The 16,812-nt window shown below is 44.9% G+C and overlaps 1 protein-coding gene across 2 annotated transcripts; it reads left to right on the forward strand.

The window, feature by feature from the left end:
• Positions 1–3,041: 3,041 nt before the first annotated feature.
• On the forward strand, positions 3,042–16,498 carry dact1 (dishevelled-binding antagonist of beta-catenin 1). Of its 2 annotated transcripts, XM_046412972.1 has the most exons (4): positions 3,042–3,946; positions 8,322–8,451; positions 8,662–8,775; positions 10,689–16,498. In XM_046412972.1, exons 1-4 carry the CDS (start codon positions 3,674–3,676, stop codon positions 12,839–12,841), a joined length of 2,670 nt encoding a protein of 889 aa, XP_046268928.1. In that variant the 5' UTR covers positions 3,042–3,673; the 3' UTR covers positions 12,842–16,498. The 2 variants fall into 2 exon arrangements, with proteins under 2 accessions (XP_046268928.1, XP_046268927.1); XM_046412971.1 differs by lacking the exon at positions 3,042–3,946 and having other exon boundaries at positions 6,682–8,451.
• The last annotated feature ends 314 nt before the right edge of the window (positions 16,499–16,812 follow it).

Genomic DNA, 16,812 nt, shown 5'->3' on the forward strand with positions numbered 1-16,812 from the left:
CTGCACCTGGAGGTGTAAATGTCTGTGGTGGTGGATAGGCTGTGTCCCACAGTCTTTTGTGCAGCTTTCACCACCCTCTGCAGAGCCTTCTTCTCTGCTGCAGAGCAGCTGCTGTGCCACACAGTGATGCAGGAGCACAGGACAGCACTCTCCACCACACATCTGTAGAAGGATGTCAGGACTGAGCTCCCCAGTCCGGCACGCTTCAGCCTCCTGAGGAAGTAGAGGCGCTGGTGTGCCTTCCTGATGAGGCAGGAAGTGTTGTTGCTCCAGGTGAGGTCGTCCATTATGTGGACGCCCAGGTACCTGAAACTGGAGACCACTTCCACCGCTGTCCCTCCGATGTACAGGGGAGGAAGGGGGAGATGTCTGCCCCTTCTGAAGTCCACGATCATCTCCTTGGTCTTCTTCACGCTGATGCAGAGGTTGTTTTCCCTGCACCAACCCTCCAGGCGTTCCACCTCCTGCCTGTAGCCGGACTCGTCGCTGTTGACAATGTGTCCAACCACAACTGCTAGTTAACATCCTGCAGATCAGCTGCTGGTTTCTCATGATTGACTGCAGGTCTTCATATTTCAAGAGATGATGTTGAAAATCTTTCTAAGTAAAAAATATCCATGCTAACAGCAGCTGTTAAGCTGTCCAAGCTAAAAACGATAGTAGCTAGCTGGGAAATGCACCACCCAGAGTTATGATCAACCAGACAGTCACAGAAAAGGTCTTTAAAGCTGTAGATAATATCCACAGGGTGTCAGTATGTCCTTTTAACAGACACTATGGTCTTTAAAACCAAAATCCCAAACACAAAGACACTCAAACAATCTCGTCTCATGTTTCTGTCCTGATATCTTTGTCCCATCTCGCTAGTTTTAAGTTCTGCTTTTGTACACACACACAGAATGTACTGAGTTCTAATCTGTGTGTGTGTGTTCATCTTTAAATCATTTCTGTGAGTTTATATGTATGCTGTAATGATAAGTTCAGAGTTAAACAGATGTATTTCACTACCAGAAGTTCCAGAGAATGTGAGCATCAATCCAGTTAGAGCCCAGTAAGACAGAGCAGCCTTCCTGTCCCAGGGCAGGACGACCCCCTGTCTCTTCATGCATTCTTTGTCTCAACACACAGTTGAGGTTTTTTGTTCCTTTTTCCCATTGTTGGTTTTTCTGCTTTTCAGTTCAGCGTCAACTTGCCTGATTGGTCAACGGGTGACAAGCTGATTAACTTTGTAACAGGACATTATGTCCTCAGAGAAAGGATTACAAAGGAGCTTTTCTCGGGACTTTAATGTTGAAATGTAGAGAAAAAGTGGCACACCTTCAGTTAATGATGACAAATGATTCGTGACAAACTGGAGGTCACATCTAGTCTGTGTATGTGATGCAGTCAGATTGTGGTGAACAGTCCACTATGTAATGCGACATGTTGTCCCACCCAATACGTCTCCTATAAGTCCAGCAGACAGGACAGGGAGTGACCCGTGGACTCTCTCATATTAAAATCAAATCGGATGAGTGTTTCCAGCAGCAGGGGGCGCTATTCACTCAGCTCCTCCTCCTCATTAATATACAAATAAAGCACAGCATCGACCTCATTAAATCTTAATAGAGACTCATTAGTCCAAAATGACCCGAAAACCACACAATGACGCACTAATCAACACTTCATTATACAGAGAACAGCAAAGATTTCAAAGTGAAGACACGTGACTTAAATATACTGGGGAAAATGTTCAGGAGTTAATTCACATTTTCATTCAAATTAACTTAACAGTTTTGTGTAAAACCTGTGTTGTATTTTCACTGTGTATTTTATATAAATACAGATATCACACAGAACAGATTTTTCATGATTAAATATTATGTGCTGCTGAATGTTGGTCTTAAATTGGAGGGCTTTTGGACCTGACGGAAGCCTGAGAGAAGAGGAGGGTTTAAGGGACGGAAAATCACAATCACACAAATAATACAATCAGACAGGAAATTGTGTGATGTTCCCTCCAAAATAATATTTTTGTTTTGTTACTCATCTGCAAATCAAGGTAAATCTAGCTGAAAAAACTTAAATATACATAAACATATTACCTCATGGGCGGCACGGTGGTGCAGTGGTTAGCACTGTCTCCTCATAGCAAGAGGGTTCCAGGTTCGAATCCCGGTGTGGGCCCTTCTATGTGGAGTTTGCATGTTCTCCCTGTGCCTGCGTGGGTTTTCTCCGGGTTCTCCGGCTTCCTCCCACAATACCAAAAACATGCACATTAGGTTGCTCTACATTGCCCCTAGGTGTGAGTGTGAGTGTGTGTGGTTGTCTGTCTTTGTGTGTTGGCCCTGCGATTGACTGGCGACCAGTCCAGGGTGAACCCCGCCTCTCGCCCGTAGTCAGCTGGGATAGGCTCCAGCTCCCCCGCGACCCTGACGGATAAGCGGTATAGAAAATGGATGGATGGGTATTACATCATCTCAGACTTTGATTTTTGTTTGTTTTACTCACAACGTTCTAATTTATTTATACTGTTAGTGATTGACCAACATTTATAAACACACAGAGACACTTTCAGTATGTGACTTAATAAATACTTGAAGATCTATTTATTTATATTAAGATATATTTTAATATGAATACATAATAATTTGAACTGGAGTTTGTTTCTTCTTTCCTTTTATTTGGAGTGAAGTTTCTTTGGAGGATCTAAATTAAAACTCATTATCTTATCATTGTTTGATTGTGCCAGAGAAATGATTCCTTAACAAAAAAACATGTGAAATATTGTCTTGTGTCTCACGTCTAAAAACTGCATATGTCCATTTTGTGAAATGTTCACGTGTGATATATCCAGGGGTATGTGGAACTTTTACTTCAGTGAAAGTAGTAAAGGCTCCATTACATGTAAAACTCACAGCACACAGTAGCTATGTTTGAATATATGTACTTAGGCTAAGTACAAGTACAAAAAAATCCACCTCAGAATACTTCAAATTCTCAACAGTGAAACTACTCATGATTATAAATATCAACTTCTTATGAAGCCACTGCAGAGAGGAACGTCTGTCTTACAGCTCAGAAAAGCTCTCACGGGATAGTCAGGATTTTTTTTATTTTGAAGGTCCTTACAGGAAATGCCTGTCTTCATTGTTGCTGACATCACGCAGCTCGGTCTGTCAGCGTGGAGGGGGCGGGGCTTAGTGGAGTCCGTGCAGCTGTGATGCTGTCGGTCAGTCTGGACGGAGCTTCAGGAGGAGCGGCAGCAGGACGGAGTTCACCCCGACCCTCCGCCGCTTCCTGAGCTATCAGCTCAGCCCTGCTGCCCCGGAGCTTGCTGGGACTGAACTGGACGCGGTACCTGACTGGACCCTAGGCTGAATACCGGATTAATTTGACCGGTTCGTGCGCAACAGGGCCGTTGGACCACCGGTTGATCCTGAGAGCTGCAGAGGAGACCAGCCTGAGAATCTTACACTGAATTCATTGTCCGTTTGACCCGATTTATTTACCCGGGATAAGATCACCAGGCCAGTTAACCAGGTGGATAAACCAGCAGGTTACTCTGCTCTGGTCCGATCACGCTGCCGCGCTTGCGGCTGCGCCCCGCACGATGCCGTACAGTTCCTGCGGTTCCTCCGGACTCTGACGCTGCAGAGACCCTGAGGTCACGCCGGAGAGTCTGACGGAGGACATGCTGCTGTCCGCCGCCGCCTCCAGGCGGGATAGAGCCGCTGCTGACGCCGAGGCGGCGGAGAGACTGCGCTCGGTGCGGGAGCGGCTGGAGGCCACTGTGTCCGGGCTGGGTGAGCTGGAGTACCTGCGGCAGCGGCAGGAGGTGCTCGTCCGGGCCGCAGTGGGACTCCGGGACGAGGAGGTGGCGGAGGAGGAGCGGCGGAAGGACGCCCATCTGAACTCCGAGGAGAAGCTGCTGGAGGAGAACATCCTGCTGCTTAGGAAACAACTGGTAAGTCATGACCTGTCCGTCTCATGACCTCTGACTGTGACCCAGTCTGGGACAGAATGACTCAGGTGTGCTGTGTGACGTCAGAAGTCAGCGATGAGGGCGAGGTCCGCTTGTCTTCTAATATAGAAACTGATGATCTGAAGCAGTCAAGAGATGTGAGAGGTTCAGTAACCTGAAGCTAACAACCATTGGCGTTATTGATTATTCCTGTTCAGTAATGTATTAGTCAATAAAGCCTACTAATACAAAACAGAGAACCAGAAGTCATTGGACAGTTTAGTTCCAAAGTGACTTCAGTGATCAGTAAGGTATCAAAACAGCTGTTGATGACCGAGTCACAGATTCAGTTCTGCTGCACATCAGTCTGAAACAGAATCTGATTTAACTTCAATCTGTATCCATCCGTCTCATCTATAATTAAATAAATATGAGAGTAAACTCAACTCAACTGCTTCCAACATCTGTTAGAGTATGAATAAAGATCATTTAATGCCCATGAGCAGATAATTGTTTCCACCCTCACAAACAGTTGATTAAAATTGTCCAGAAAAGTTTTGATTGGTTAATAATGTCATCAATATATCGACTGGTGTGTCAGTGATCAAACCTTCTCTTTCTGTCAATATTTCCACAACGGGGCTCCTTAAAAAGCCTCCACGAAAACAAAACACGGAGAATCTGCGTTTGTATTTTGCATCACTGAAATAAAATGTGGACGTGAAGCTAAAGCGCTGCAGCAGTAAATAACAGGAAACAGATGTGGATCAGAAGCACAATCAGCTCATCAAACGAAGTCACGAGTGAGAAACAGTTAAGGGACTGAGAATCGATCCCTGAGAAACTCCTCCAGTCAGCTCGGACGTGTTTGCATAAGAAATATAATTTAGTGCAGATTTACTGATTCGTGTCACCAAAGAAAAGCAGTAAAACTCACGTCATCATCGCGAGGCCTCGTCTTGTTAGTCACATCAAAGTACAAGACAGGAAAAATTCAAGTTAACAAACACACTTTAATCAAATTTTAATGTTTCTGTTGATGGATTCACTCTGCACTTCTTCTTCATTTGTTGCTGACATCCTGTTGTTCATAAAGACGATGATGTCATGATGTGTGTGTGTGTGTGTGTGTGTGTGTCGTGGGGGGAGGGGTTGTGTTTGACTCCTCTGCTCTGATCCTCAGCCCCCCGCGGCTCAGACGGACGCTGGGAGTTTCAGTGATTCCAGGTTTAAGATATTTAACAAGAAAGGAGGTGTGTGTGTGTGTGTGTGTGTTTTTAATTAAAGGGGTGTGATGATCCGACGTGGCCCGAAGCAGCTCAGAGATAATGAACACACACACTCACTCTTCCTGTTGGGCTGTTGAGCTTCAGTAACAGATGAATTGTACTGTACAGGTATTCCACACCAACAGACTCTGTCCCTGTCTCTGTCCCTGTCCTCCACTCATGGTCCAGGCCCTGAATCTGCTGTCTGTCTCCCACTCTTTGTTTTAGTCCCTGACATTTTTAGCAAAGTTGCCAAAGAAACCCGTGAACCAACCAGTCGTATGATTTCCTCACCCGTTTGAATGGTGGAGGCGCAGGAGGCTTGGGGATGGATCGTCCAAAGGGACAAACTAAAATGACTTAGTGGACAGGCAGAGTGGTTGGAGACGGGACATACAGTCCAGAAACCACAACTCCAAGGTCTGTCAGCTTTACAGAAAAACAGATGAGCAAGAGAGGACGTGCAGAGGATGAACAGGAAGAGAAGGAAGCTTAAACGGGCCCGTATTTTGAAATAGAATTTCAAAATAAAGGACTCCTCACAACACAACAAAGGAAATATTTTATTTCTTTTGGGGGAAAAAGCTGATGTTTGAGCTGACTGTCAGCAGTCGTGTCGGTGTCGTCTCTGAGAGCAACTTCAGTCTGGAAATGCTGGAAAGGTTTTAATATCTACCTTGAAAGGTACATGTTAAGGCCTTGTATCAAAGTATCAGAGTCACGTCAGCTTCCTCCTGGAAGCTTGAAGTGTGATGTTGCTGTGAGGGAGAACCTCGTGATGTTCTGTGGTTTTCTTGCGTCGTGTTTTACAGACGGAAAGTCTGATCTTCATCTGTCCTGTCAGAGTCTCCTTGTCTTGTTTGAGGACGGAGTTCCCGTTTGTTCGGTTGTGTTGTGTTTTTGGACGCTGTTCGTCCTGCAGCTGCAGCTCTAAACTTGAATCTGGATCAGATTAGCCCCCCCCCCCCCCCCCCCCCCCCCGTGTAAGCAGGAACAAATGGAGATTCCTGCGAGCTGCTGGAAACTCTGCAGATCGACTTTCAGCTCAGTGACGAAGCAGCTGAGACACAAACACACTGTTCAAACTGTCTGCACAGGAAGCTCAGGAGACTGGTCCTGGTCCTGGTCCTGAGTCTGTCTTTGTGTTCATGAGTTGACCCCATTGCTGACTGTCTCCTTCTTTATTAAAACAATGTGACGGTGAACCCTGTCCTCAGTCCTCGGTCCTCAGTCTGTGTCGTATATAGTTAGGACACCAGTCAGTGTGTCAGAGTCTCTGATGAACCTGTATGTGTGTGTGACATCACTTCCTGTCAGGGGCTTGGCTATCAGCTGGTTGATTGGCAGGACAAACGGGTGGAGGAGCGTCGGTTTGTGTTTGAACATGCGGTTCATTCCAGAGAGCAGCTGCACACACACACGCACACACTCACACACACACACACACACACGCACACACTCACACACACACACACACACACACACACCGTTTGTGAAGCTGTTTGACCATTTGACCAGCGGTTCTTATGGAGCTTTCAGGAGGTTCAGTGTTAGTATAGGGGTCACAGCTGGTTCTGGACTGTCTGAAACTGATCAGAGATCAGCAGAAGTTTGTTTCTTTTCTATGCAGCTCAGTCACAGGAATGCAGCACATGACCTGAGAGCAGCGCTGCATAGCCCGCATGTTTTCCGTCCCAACAGAGAGAGCGTGTGTGTGTGTGTGTGTGTGTATGATGTCCTGAAATACGCAGCAGCGTGTCAGCGGATCGTCCAGACTTGAGTTTGTTCTCAGGGCAGAATATTTAAAGGAACAAACTGCTGATTTATCGGCACTGTGCTGCACTCTGTGTTCATGTCTTTAAAGTTAACATGTGAGACATCACAGTGCAGGAAAACCCTTCAGTGTTTTCCCTCACTGTTTGTCTGTGCTGCCTCATATTTAAGAATTTACATTACTGTCCATTTAAACAACCTTTTATTTTGTTGATCAAGTTCTGATATCTTTTCCATGTGTCCTGAGAAGATCTAAGCATATCACAGTTAAATCCACGGGTCATAAAAGCTAAATTGTGATTGTGTTGCAGGAGGGTGAATTAATACAACAATAACATGAGCTGCAGTGGGGCTCAGTAACGATAAGCCCATCTTTCCATTAAGACAGACGCTGTGCTCATCCACACTCAGCATCATTTAAAACTCCTGACACGCAGACAGAATCGCCAGAATCGGAAGTTTATTAATGTTCCTACAGGGAAACAGTGTGGAGTACAGCAGCTGTGCTCCTGCTAATTCTCCTACAGGGAGGCTTTCAAACTGTCAGCTGATGTTTAAAATAACTTTGACCAAAACGTCGAGCATCGTGGTTTTAAAGAAGTCCGACGGTTCAGCAGTGGCAGAGTTTCTGTTCTGCTGGCTATCAGCACAATGAAGTTTCAGTGTGATGATGAATCTGCTCATCATCATGATCAGTGTGGGTCCTGTGACCTCTGACCTGGTGTCAACTGGAGTGTGAACTTGTTCAGGACCAACCATCAGAATGTCAGCTGCATCGGGTTTCAGCCAGTCTGCTGATGGAAGTCGGTTTGAATGACGACTACAGGACGTGTTCACCCGGAGCGGATCCCTGCTGAGCGCCAACAGGTGCATAATTGTTCAGTAAGTAGCGCTGATCCACGACAGAAGAGATGACCGTCCATGAAGATGCAGCGATGAAGCTCTGATGAAACGGGACACTCGGAGAGACGGCAGCTGCTTCGACGGTCAGACCCTGAAAGACCTGAATGCTGAAGCTTCAGTCGGCTCTGTGTTCACACTGCAGCACAGCTCTGCTCCTACACTTCTTATTACTTCATCATGTTTGTCTGTCAGCAGATCTGAGGTCAGCTTCGACAGCTTTCAGTTCTTTGACATCTGCCTTTGTTTTGTTTTGTGCTGGTTTTAAATCATATTTTCTGTGTCTAACACTAACTTTGTTTCTTCTCCATTTGTTCTGTTCTTTGTCTGGTTCTGTTCCAGCTGGTCCCCTCTGGGATCAGGACCCTGTTGGTTTGGAAAACATAGCTCTTAGATTTTCATCAGTCCTGGTGTCTAACTGTAAGTATTTCCATCAGAACTGTCTGAGGAGGAGGGACGCTGGTCTCATCAGTCAGTTACAGGAGCTGGACCGACAGATCAGTGACCTGCGACTGGACACCGAGGCGTCACATGAGCAGCTGGAGACTGACAGCCGTCCTAGTTCAGGTACCGAAATCCAAACTGAGTTTAATGAGCAGTTTGTGATTTATTGTGAGTCCAAATTAAGACTAGAATCTGTGTGTGAGAGCAAGATAAAATGACTCCTCTGGGCCTCCGTACGCGACACACATAAACAGTTTTTACTCTGTCCTGCCTGTCTCCTCACCCATCTTTCCCCCGCTTGTCCCCCCTCACCCGTCTCTCTCTCTCTCTCAGGTTTCTATGAGCTGAGTGATGGGGCGTCCGGCTCCCTCTCTAATTCGTCGAACTCGGTCTTCAGTGAGTGTTTCTGTTCGATGGCAGATGCTGATGGACGCCTCCCGTCTGCAGGTACGCAACCGATCAGTCACTGATTGGATGATTGGCAGGTGAGAGGGAATGATGCTGACACTGAAGCCTCCTCCTCCTCCTCCCTTCGTCGTCACCCTTGCTGTTTGATCTCACATGTGGTCACTGAGCTCCTTTTGGTTGCTTTCAAAATAAAAGTCATCTTTTGATCTCCAGCGTCAGTGTAAAATGAATTTGCTTTTACACTTTTTAAACAGTTCAGATTTTCTGATTGGTATTTGTTGAAAGATCAGCAGATATTAGAAAAAACAGTCACACTTGACTGTTGCCTCTCCACAGACGGTTTGGTTTGTCCTCTGATTTTATCTGCTCTTTATGGATTCAGTTCAAGTGATAGAAAACGGAAAAACGGAAAGTTCTTGATGTTTTTATATTTCTATTCCGGAAATGATTAAACCGTCGACCAGCTGATTCATGAACTCACACCTCTTATGTGTTATTCTACAGTATCAGTATTCTCTCTATTGTTTTCATGATAAAACTCTTTGTAACTGTGTTTGGAAAATTGTTGTATGAATAAATGAAATGTTGTTGATGTTAAAGCTGAAACAAATTACTCTTAGTGATTGTCTGGATGCGAGGGAACTGAAGGCTCAAACTGTCACACCTCCAACAAAATGGCTAACCTACACCAGCGGGCTAACACCTCAAACACACACACACACGCACACATCTATCACATGATCACAGGATGTGAATGAGACGCCCCTCAGACTGCTCTGATTGGTTCTGTCACTCTTGCTAAAACACACAGCATTGCGATCTTTAAGCTTTAAGAACAGTAAATACATGACGATGGAAACAAAATGCACACAGAGTTTTGACTTCATTACTATATCTGACATGAGTGTGATCATACAGAAGAACACGCAGCAGACCGTAACATCCACAGATGAAGTGACTGTTAAGTCATCAGAGCAAACTCAGGAAGGCAGTTTGTTTTCCCAGAAAGCCCAGTTAAAGAAGTGTTGAATGACAGATTGTGTGGAGTTACAGAAGGTTCAATGGCTAGACGGGAAGTGATGCCACGACATCAGCTGTTTATGTGTTTTTATGTTATTTTTTCATGTCCTTCGTTAAAGATTTGACAGGAAGCACGTGTAAACTGAGACAAGGACGGGGGACTTTTTCTTTCTTCTGGAACAGAACCTTTGCAGTTCTGCTTTCACTTTGACTCTGCAGCATTGAGAAGTGACTGGTCATGATTGGTTTCCTCTGTACTAAATCCGCTAACTGACTGGGTCTCTAGTCTTTGTAAAACTGCTGGTATCTGGTCTCAAGGATTAATAACTTTCTTCCCTGTTGACGTTAGACGGCCACAGCTTGCCCTCGCCCCTCTGTTGGCCTCTATGTTGGTCCTGATGTTAACTTCTTGCTGTTATAGCTGACATTTGAAAGGTTTTGAGCCTAGAATAAATTCTGCTAAATTGCTCTGAGCAGCCCCACAGTGTAAAGCTACACCCCCAGATCTCCTCTCTCTGAAGGGCCATTCATCTCCAGACATGTATATGATTTTCTTTTCATATCCAGGACCTGCGGTGAACACGAGGAGTTAACATTTCACAGCACACTGTCTCCACAGGAAAGAATTTTCCACTTACTAATGCCTGTACGCTCCGTCCAAACAGGGTCATTACCACATTCAGCAGAGCATTTCATCAGAACTGCAGGGACAGGAAACAGCTCTGCTCTGAGTAACTTCCTGTCAGCTGTTGACATTAGGAAACACTGCAACATGAAATAAAGTTGGATTCACTGGGACTGTTTATGTTTGAAACTGTGAAATGTTTAGCAGTGGTTTGCAGCAGCTCTGTACACATAAGTCATCCAAAGAAACTGAATCTGCAGCTGTGTCTGGTTTCATAATCTGAAATTCTTTCTCTTTATGCCTTCAGATGAGCTCGCCTGTTTGGAGTGTGACGGTTTGGCCGGTCTTTTCGATGACTCCTCTTCTTCTGGTACAGTCCGCCGCTCACTCCCGCCCACCCTGGATGCTATCTCCTCCATGGCCTCCTGTGAGTCCCAGTTTAAGTACCACTGCGACCTGGTGGGCCGAAATGGAAGCGATGTGTACCGCTACCCAAGCCCGCTGCACGCCGTGGCTGTCCAGAGCCCCGTCTTCCTACAGATGTTGAGTCATGGAGGTCACAGCAGAGACGAAGGTGTTGAAGGACTCAAACCAGAATCTTCTCCTCTTTGCACTTCTGTTTCAGCCCCTCTTGTAGCTCAGAGCTCCTCTTGGCCAGCACCCTCTACTTCTTCCTCCCAAACTCCCTCTCATAAGCGACTGGACTGCTACATCTTAAGTTTGGTGCAGCGGAGGACTCTGGGCGTCAGGACCAGCAGACCCCGGACCAGCATCAGCACAGACCCCTCAAAGAGCATCCTGAGGCAGGCCAGCCTTTGTGTGAGGCAGCTGTCTGGGTCTGGTTTAGGGACCTTGAGAGGGCCGGCTGGATTAGCAGAAAATGCTGCCATCTCATCTCCTCAAAGGCAGTGGTCTATGGAAAGTAAACCTGAGGAGAAGGAGAGTCAAAATATTATTCCTGATAGCAGCATTGACACACTGCAACATGGCTTCAAGATTAACAACACTGACACAGCCCAAAATCAGAACAACTTTCCTCTTACAAATAGCATCCAAAATAACTCTTCTCTCACTAACAAGGATGATAATACAAGCACTAGCAGTCTACTGAAGAAGAAAAGCAAACAGCTTCTTCCTCCCTCAGCAGTGTCCACAGCGACCCTGCTTAAAGAATTCAGGGAGCTTGGCAGTCCCAAAGCTTACTCCTCCCCCAAAGAGACCAAGCAGCCATGTTTTCCTCCTGACCAGGAACTGCTTCTCAAATCACCACCTGTCATCAAAACACAATCAGATACTCCCAGGAACAGCCCTAAGCCTCTCCAAACTGTCCAGAAAGAAACGGTTGATAAGTTAGAGCAGGAGACAGTCAGTCTAGGTTCTTCTTGCCAGAGTCAGGATGAAGCAGGAGGAGAAGGTGGAGGGACTGACATGATTAATGCCAAGTACATTCCCACCCAGCAGCAGAACATCAAACTCGGCAGGGATGGCAGCAGGAATGTCAAGACTGTCAAGGTGAAGACCAGCATGACAGTGAAAACAAGTCGGTCCTCTGAACACAATGAGCCTGCCTCTGATAGGAGAGGTGATAAGTCCCAACACAGGTCTGGTTCTAAAAAGTCCCGGCTGTTGGAAGATGGAGGCATTAAAGTCTTCAAGAGAACAGCTGGTGGTGGTGGTGTTGCGCATGGTGTGCCCTCCTCCAGAATGAAACGCCTCCCTGCATCCATCCCAGAAGGCCGAATTCTGGACAGACACACCACATCAACACTGAGCAGCGCACGATCAGGTGCATCCAGGTACCACCACCATGGAAACCACCATCACAGCTGCAATAACCACTACCATCATGGTCATCATCATCATCATCATCATCATCATCACCACGGACGTGACCAGGTTGTGGTTGTTGCCAAACCGAAGTACAAAAGAAAAAACTACCGGCGGTTACGTGCAATGATGGAGGTACCATACGATGAGGCTTTCAGGCGAGCTCAGCGGCGGCAGAGAAAGGAACTGTTGAGCCATTCTGCAGCTAACGAGTACCTCCCCTCCGATGGGCAGTTGAGCAGCCCATACTCATATGTGGCAGGAAGTGACTCAGAGTATTCAGCCGAGTGTGCTTCCCTCTTTCACTCCACCATTGTGGACACCAGTGAGGACGAGAAGTCCAACTACACCACAAACTGTTTTGGAGACAGTGAGTCCAGTGAGGAGGAGTACGTGGAGGGGAGTACCGCCACAAGTGATACTGAGGAAAGTGGAGGAGGTGGGGCTGGGGATGGGACAGGCGGTATATGCCGGGGGTGGAGTCAGTTAGTTGCAGCTGGGTCCAGGGCAACGGGGCAGGAAATGACTCCAGCCGAAGCAAAAGCCTTCATCAAGATCAAGGCCTCTCAAAGCCTGAAGAAAAAGATCCTCAGGTTCAGGTCAGGTTCTCTCAAACTCATGACCACCGTGTGAATCAGCAGGACTGTCCTGGACCAGAGCCAGATCTGCAGGGTGCCTTACCCGTGGTGCACTGCTAGTGTACCTGAACCAGTCCTAATGGAAAGACAGAATGTGCTTTGGACGGAACGATGATACACGCATGAGATGGAAGTAACGCTTGTCTACACTAACATTTAAACCAACCTCAAGTCTCTATAGCCTGGGAGACACCGCCAGACCAGCCATCCATCTTTGTATAAGCATGTGTGAGAGTGCTCCCCATAAGAAAACAGCTTTTCTTGATTTACTCTGTCCTTCATATCCTGTCTGCTCAGAAGTATTTGGTTAGGAGGTCCACTTCAAACACACCAGTCGAGTGCATCTGAAACATACAGCCTTGTGACTTCAGGGGCAGAAATTATGTGACCTGTGGAGGTTTATCACCTCTGTTGTCTTTTCCTGTCCTTCAGTATGACTTTTAAATACTAAAAAGGGAACAAGGAGGAATCTTTGTTTTCAGTAACCTCGCAAATTATATAAACTGCTTGATAGTTGACAAACATATCAACTTCCTGTTCCTAAAATGGCCTGCATGTGGATCATGTTGGGGTTTTGGTTTTCACATGCACTTCAGGTGCACACATTTAACAATATTTGGAAGCGGCAAATCGTGTGAACTCACAAGTCCCTATTTTCAAATCCAGTTCATTATATCAAACAACTCAACATGGTGGTACAATCACTAAACACACATGCTGTCATTTAAAAACATTTATAAATTGTCCTAATGTTATATTCAATGGTTATATCTGGTTCTCAGTATCAGCCAATGAAATAAGACTTCCTGCATTCAGGACCAACGCAGCCTTTGATGCTTTTAGGTGGTCAAACGAAATTTCAATTTTCTGTGCTAACCCCTGTTACATAGATTTTTGACAAAAGTACACTTTCACTTTGACTTTGACTTTTAGGAAACTTCTGTTTGTCAGGAGTTGAAGGCTTTATTTGGATTCAGCCAATCACATTGGTCTCTCCTTCATTTTCCCCTCTCTTTCATGGTTCATGACGTGCTTTGGCTGACTTGAACCAGCTGTTAGTAAGACCCAAGAGGAAATTTAGTTCTCTCAGTTCTCAACGAAACAATTTGTATGGTGTGTAGTGCATCCTTGTCCACAGCGTTGTATTTGTTGTGAATTAGTTGCCACACTTCCTGCGTCCTCGTCCCCCACGTCCCTCCAGCCACTCTGTATGCGCCTGTGAGGTCTGATTACTAACCAGGTATTGTGGGTAATGCCCCCCACTTTAATACCTTTAATGTTTCGGTTGTTTCGGTTGCTCAATGGGGCACATGGAGAAGTTCAGGTCCCACCTCCGCACAACTGACCAATCACTGTGTAAAGTTGAACTCTGCCTTTGGAAAGTGTATTTCTAAGCTGTCAGACACTCCATCAAGTGTTTTGTTTGAAGCACAATGAGACTGTCATTGATTCTACTGGACCACATTTTCTGATCTCTGCTAGCAGTGTTGCTTTAAAGGCGTTCTTCAGAGAGTAATTTAGCAAGTTCTTCAGATGGTTCTCCTAATGTCTTTTAAGACTTCCCTTAATGACTCCATGGGGTTCTTTAGAAGGTTGTCCAGAAGGTTCTTCGAATGTTCCTAAATTGAGTTTAGGGATTAGGTCGCATCTTGTATCTTGCTGCAGTGATCTTGTTATTTCTTGCACTTTGAGACATTGAGGCAAACTGTCAGTAGCCAGGATGGACGTTGTAACGCTGTTAGCCTTTTACTTGTATGTAGTCTTGTTTTGTATTTATTATCATATAAACTTTGTAGCCCGGTAGGGCACCAACACTGCATGCCAAACGTCTGGATATGCTTCTCTTTTTATTGGACAGCCCTGATTCAAGTTATTTGATGAAAGTTATTTAAAACTTAATATATTTGCTTGGTACATATTGGATAGCGTATATGGTACTGGCTATTTTATATAACATTTATACACGACATCTGATGTGTCTTTTTTAACACTTTGTTTAACACTTGTTGTCATAATAGTGTATTTATACAACATTTAGATGCTTGGGTGAAAACCAGACCAACATTTGTTTTGTTTCTAGAGGTTTTTATCATCACGGATGAAAACCTCCACCTCCTGTTTTGGTCATTATACTGCTTTCAAATTAGTGGAATAATGACCTGTCTCTGCACATGATTACACACTTGAGATAATTAAAATCAAATTCTTTTTTTTTCTTACTTAAACAAAATGGATGCCATTGAGAGACATGGAGATTTCTGTGTTTTTTCAAGATTGTTTGTGTCAGTGTTGCTGGTCCTGTATCACATCTGTTACGATGTGAAATAAAGTCACTGTAATGCTGTTGAAACTTCAACTTTAGCTCATCTGGATAGCTAAAAAAACCAAACACCAAACAAATGTGGTCTGGTTTCAGCTGTTACAGCCAAATGTCGTTTCATCTGCAGATTACCAGAGAGTTCAGTTCTAACTTTACTTTTCTTAGTTGAAGGAACAGTCCAACATTGGTGTAAATCTTCTCAGATGAGACTCATGAGATGTTTTAGATGGATATCAGTTTCATCTCTGTGTGGTCAGTGCAGCAGTAGGTACAGGATGTGTTCATTTCAATTTAATTGAGCAGGTCTAGACCAAACTCTTTAACTTAATTTGTGGTACAGAGAGACCCATCAAAACCCCTGTGCTAGCTTAGCACAGCAAAGCAAAGCAAGAGGGAACTGCTAGCAAGTGTGCCCGCAAAACTGCTGCAACAGCCTATATTTTATCAAATACTTATCATATAGCATAATCTACCTTAAGATCAGCTAGCTAAGAACTGCTAGCATATGAAATGTTATGGTAGGTGTGCCTAGCTTAGCACAAAGACTGGTAGCAGGGGAAACTGTGAACATAGCTCCATCAAAAGAGGAAAATCTGCTCAGTGAGTGTTGGGTGTTGTATCTTGTTTGTTCAGCAGGTGTAAAAATAGGAATTTAAAAATGAGTCATTGTGGTTTTAGCAGCACTTAACAGTGAAGCTATTTGTGTATTTAGTTTTTTCTTGAGGTTACAAGCAAACTCAAAAGTTTGTTGATCAGCCTTCAGAGCCATAAAATTGGCATTGGAAGTTTATCTGAATGTCTTCAAATAATCAGAACAGGACAGGTAAAATTAACATTCTGGTTCTGATAGCTAGGTTACTTGCTCCTGTTGCTGATGATGATCCTTGACAGTCCTCACCCTATTTTGTGACCAAATGGCTAAACATGCAGATTTTCAAGCATTAGTTAGCAGCTAGCTAGTTACCTCTTCTTCTGATCTGTGTGCTACACTAGGCTAAACACGTACTGATCAAATGGATTCTGCTGAAATTCACTCTTCCGACTTCTGTTATTCATTTAAATCATGCGTCTGCCGATGCCAAGACTTTATCAGAGTTTGATGCAGGCAGAAATTAGTTTGCGTCAGTGTTTAACATCCAAAACCCTTCAACCCAAAGTGAAACTGCTTTCCTCTTGACGTTTTGCTTCATATTGATTGGATGGTACAGATTTTACTCTTGTAAATGATCATATATGCAACTGTAAATGTTACTGACGTGTGTGTATATATAATTTTTGTGAATGCTGGTGCTTAACCTTTTTACACTTCATTAAATGTGGACTTTGACATGAGTGTTTTTTTGTTCTGGGTTCATCTGTTTCCTCTGACCTCAGATCCTGAATCTTGACAGCCGGGAGCTCTGAGGGTTTTGTCCCAGTTGGCATCCAGTAATAACCCGTCTCCCTGCTGCTCAGCCCAATCACAAGATATTTACACTGTGTTTGTATGTTAAGCTGCTGCACACACTCCTGACTGTGACCTTCGTAGGAAATCTTTTCATCTGCATATTTCTCACAGCTCTCTGCCAGTCTCTGCTCTCAATCCAAATTATTTATCCAGACCAGTAGTCTGGCTGAACCTGTCTGAGAGTCTGCAGTCCTACCAG

Source organism: Scatophagus argus, chromosome 15, assembly GCF_020382885.2.
Source record: "Scatophagus argus isolate fScaArg1 chromosome 15, fScaArg1.pri, whole genome shotgun sequence".
NCBI classification, from domain to species: domain Eukaryota; kingdom Metazoa; phylum Chordata; class Actinopteri; family Scatophagidae; genus Scatophagus; species Scatophagus argus.

Bases quoted from the DNA above. Each gene is read 5' to 3' on its own strand.
- dact1 (XM_046412971.1), top strand. From the start codon at position 7,992: ATGCTGAAGCTTCAGTCGGCTCTGTGTTCACACTGCAGCACAGCTCTG. The intron at 8,452-8,661 runs GTACCGAAATCC...TCTCTCTCTCAG, and splicing joins TGACAGCCGTCCTAGTTCAG to GTTTCTATGAGCTGAGTGAT. The intron at 8,776-10,688 runs GTACGCAACCGA...TTATGCCTTCAG, and splicing joins TGGACGCCTCCCGTCTGCAG to ATGAGCTCGCCTGTTTGGAG.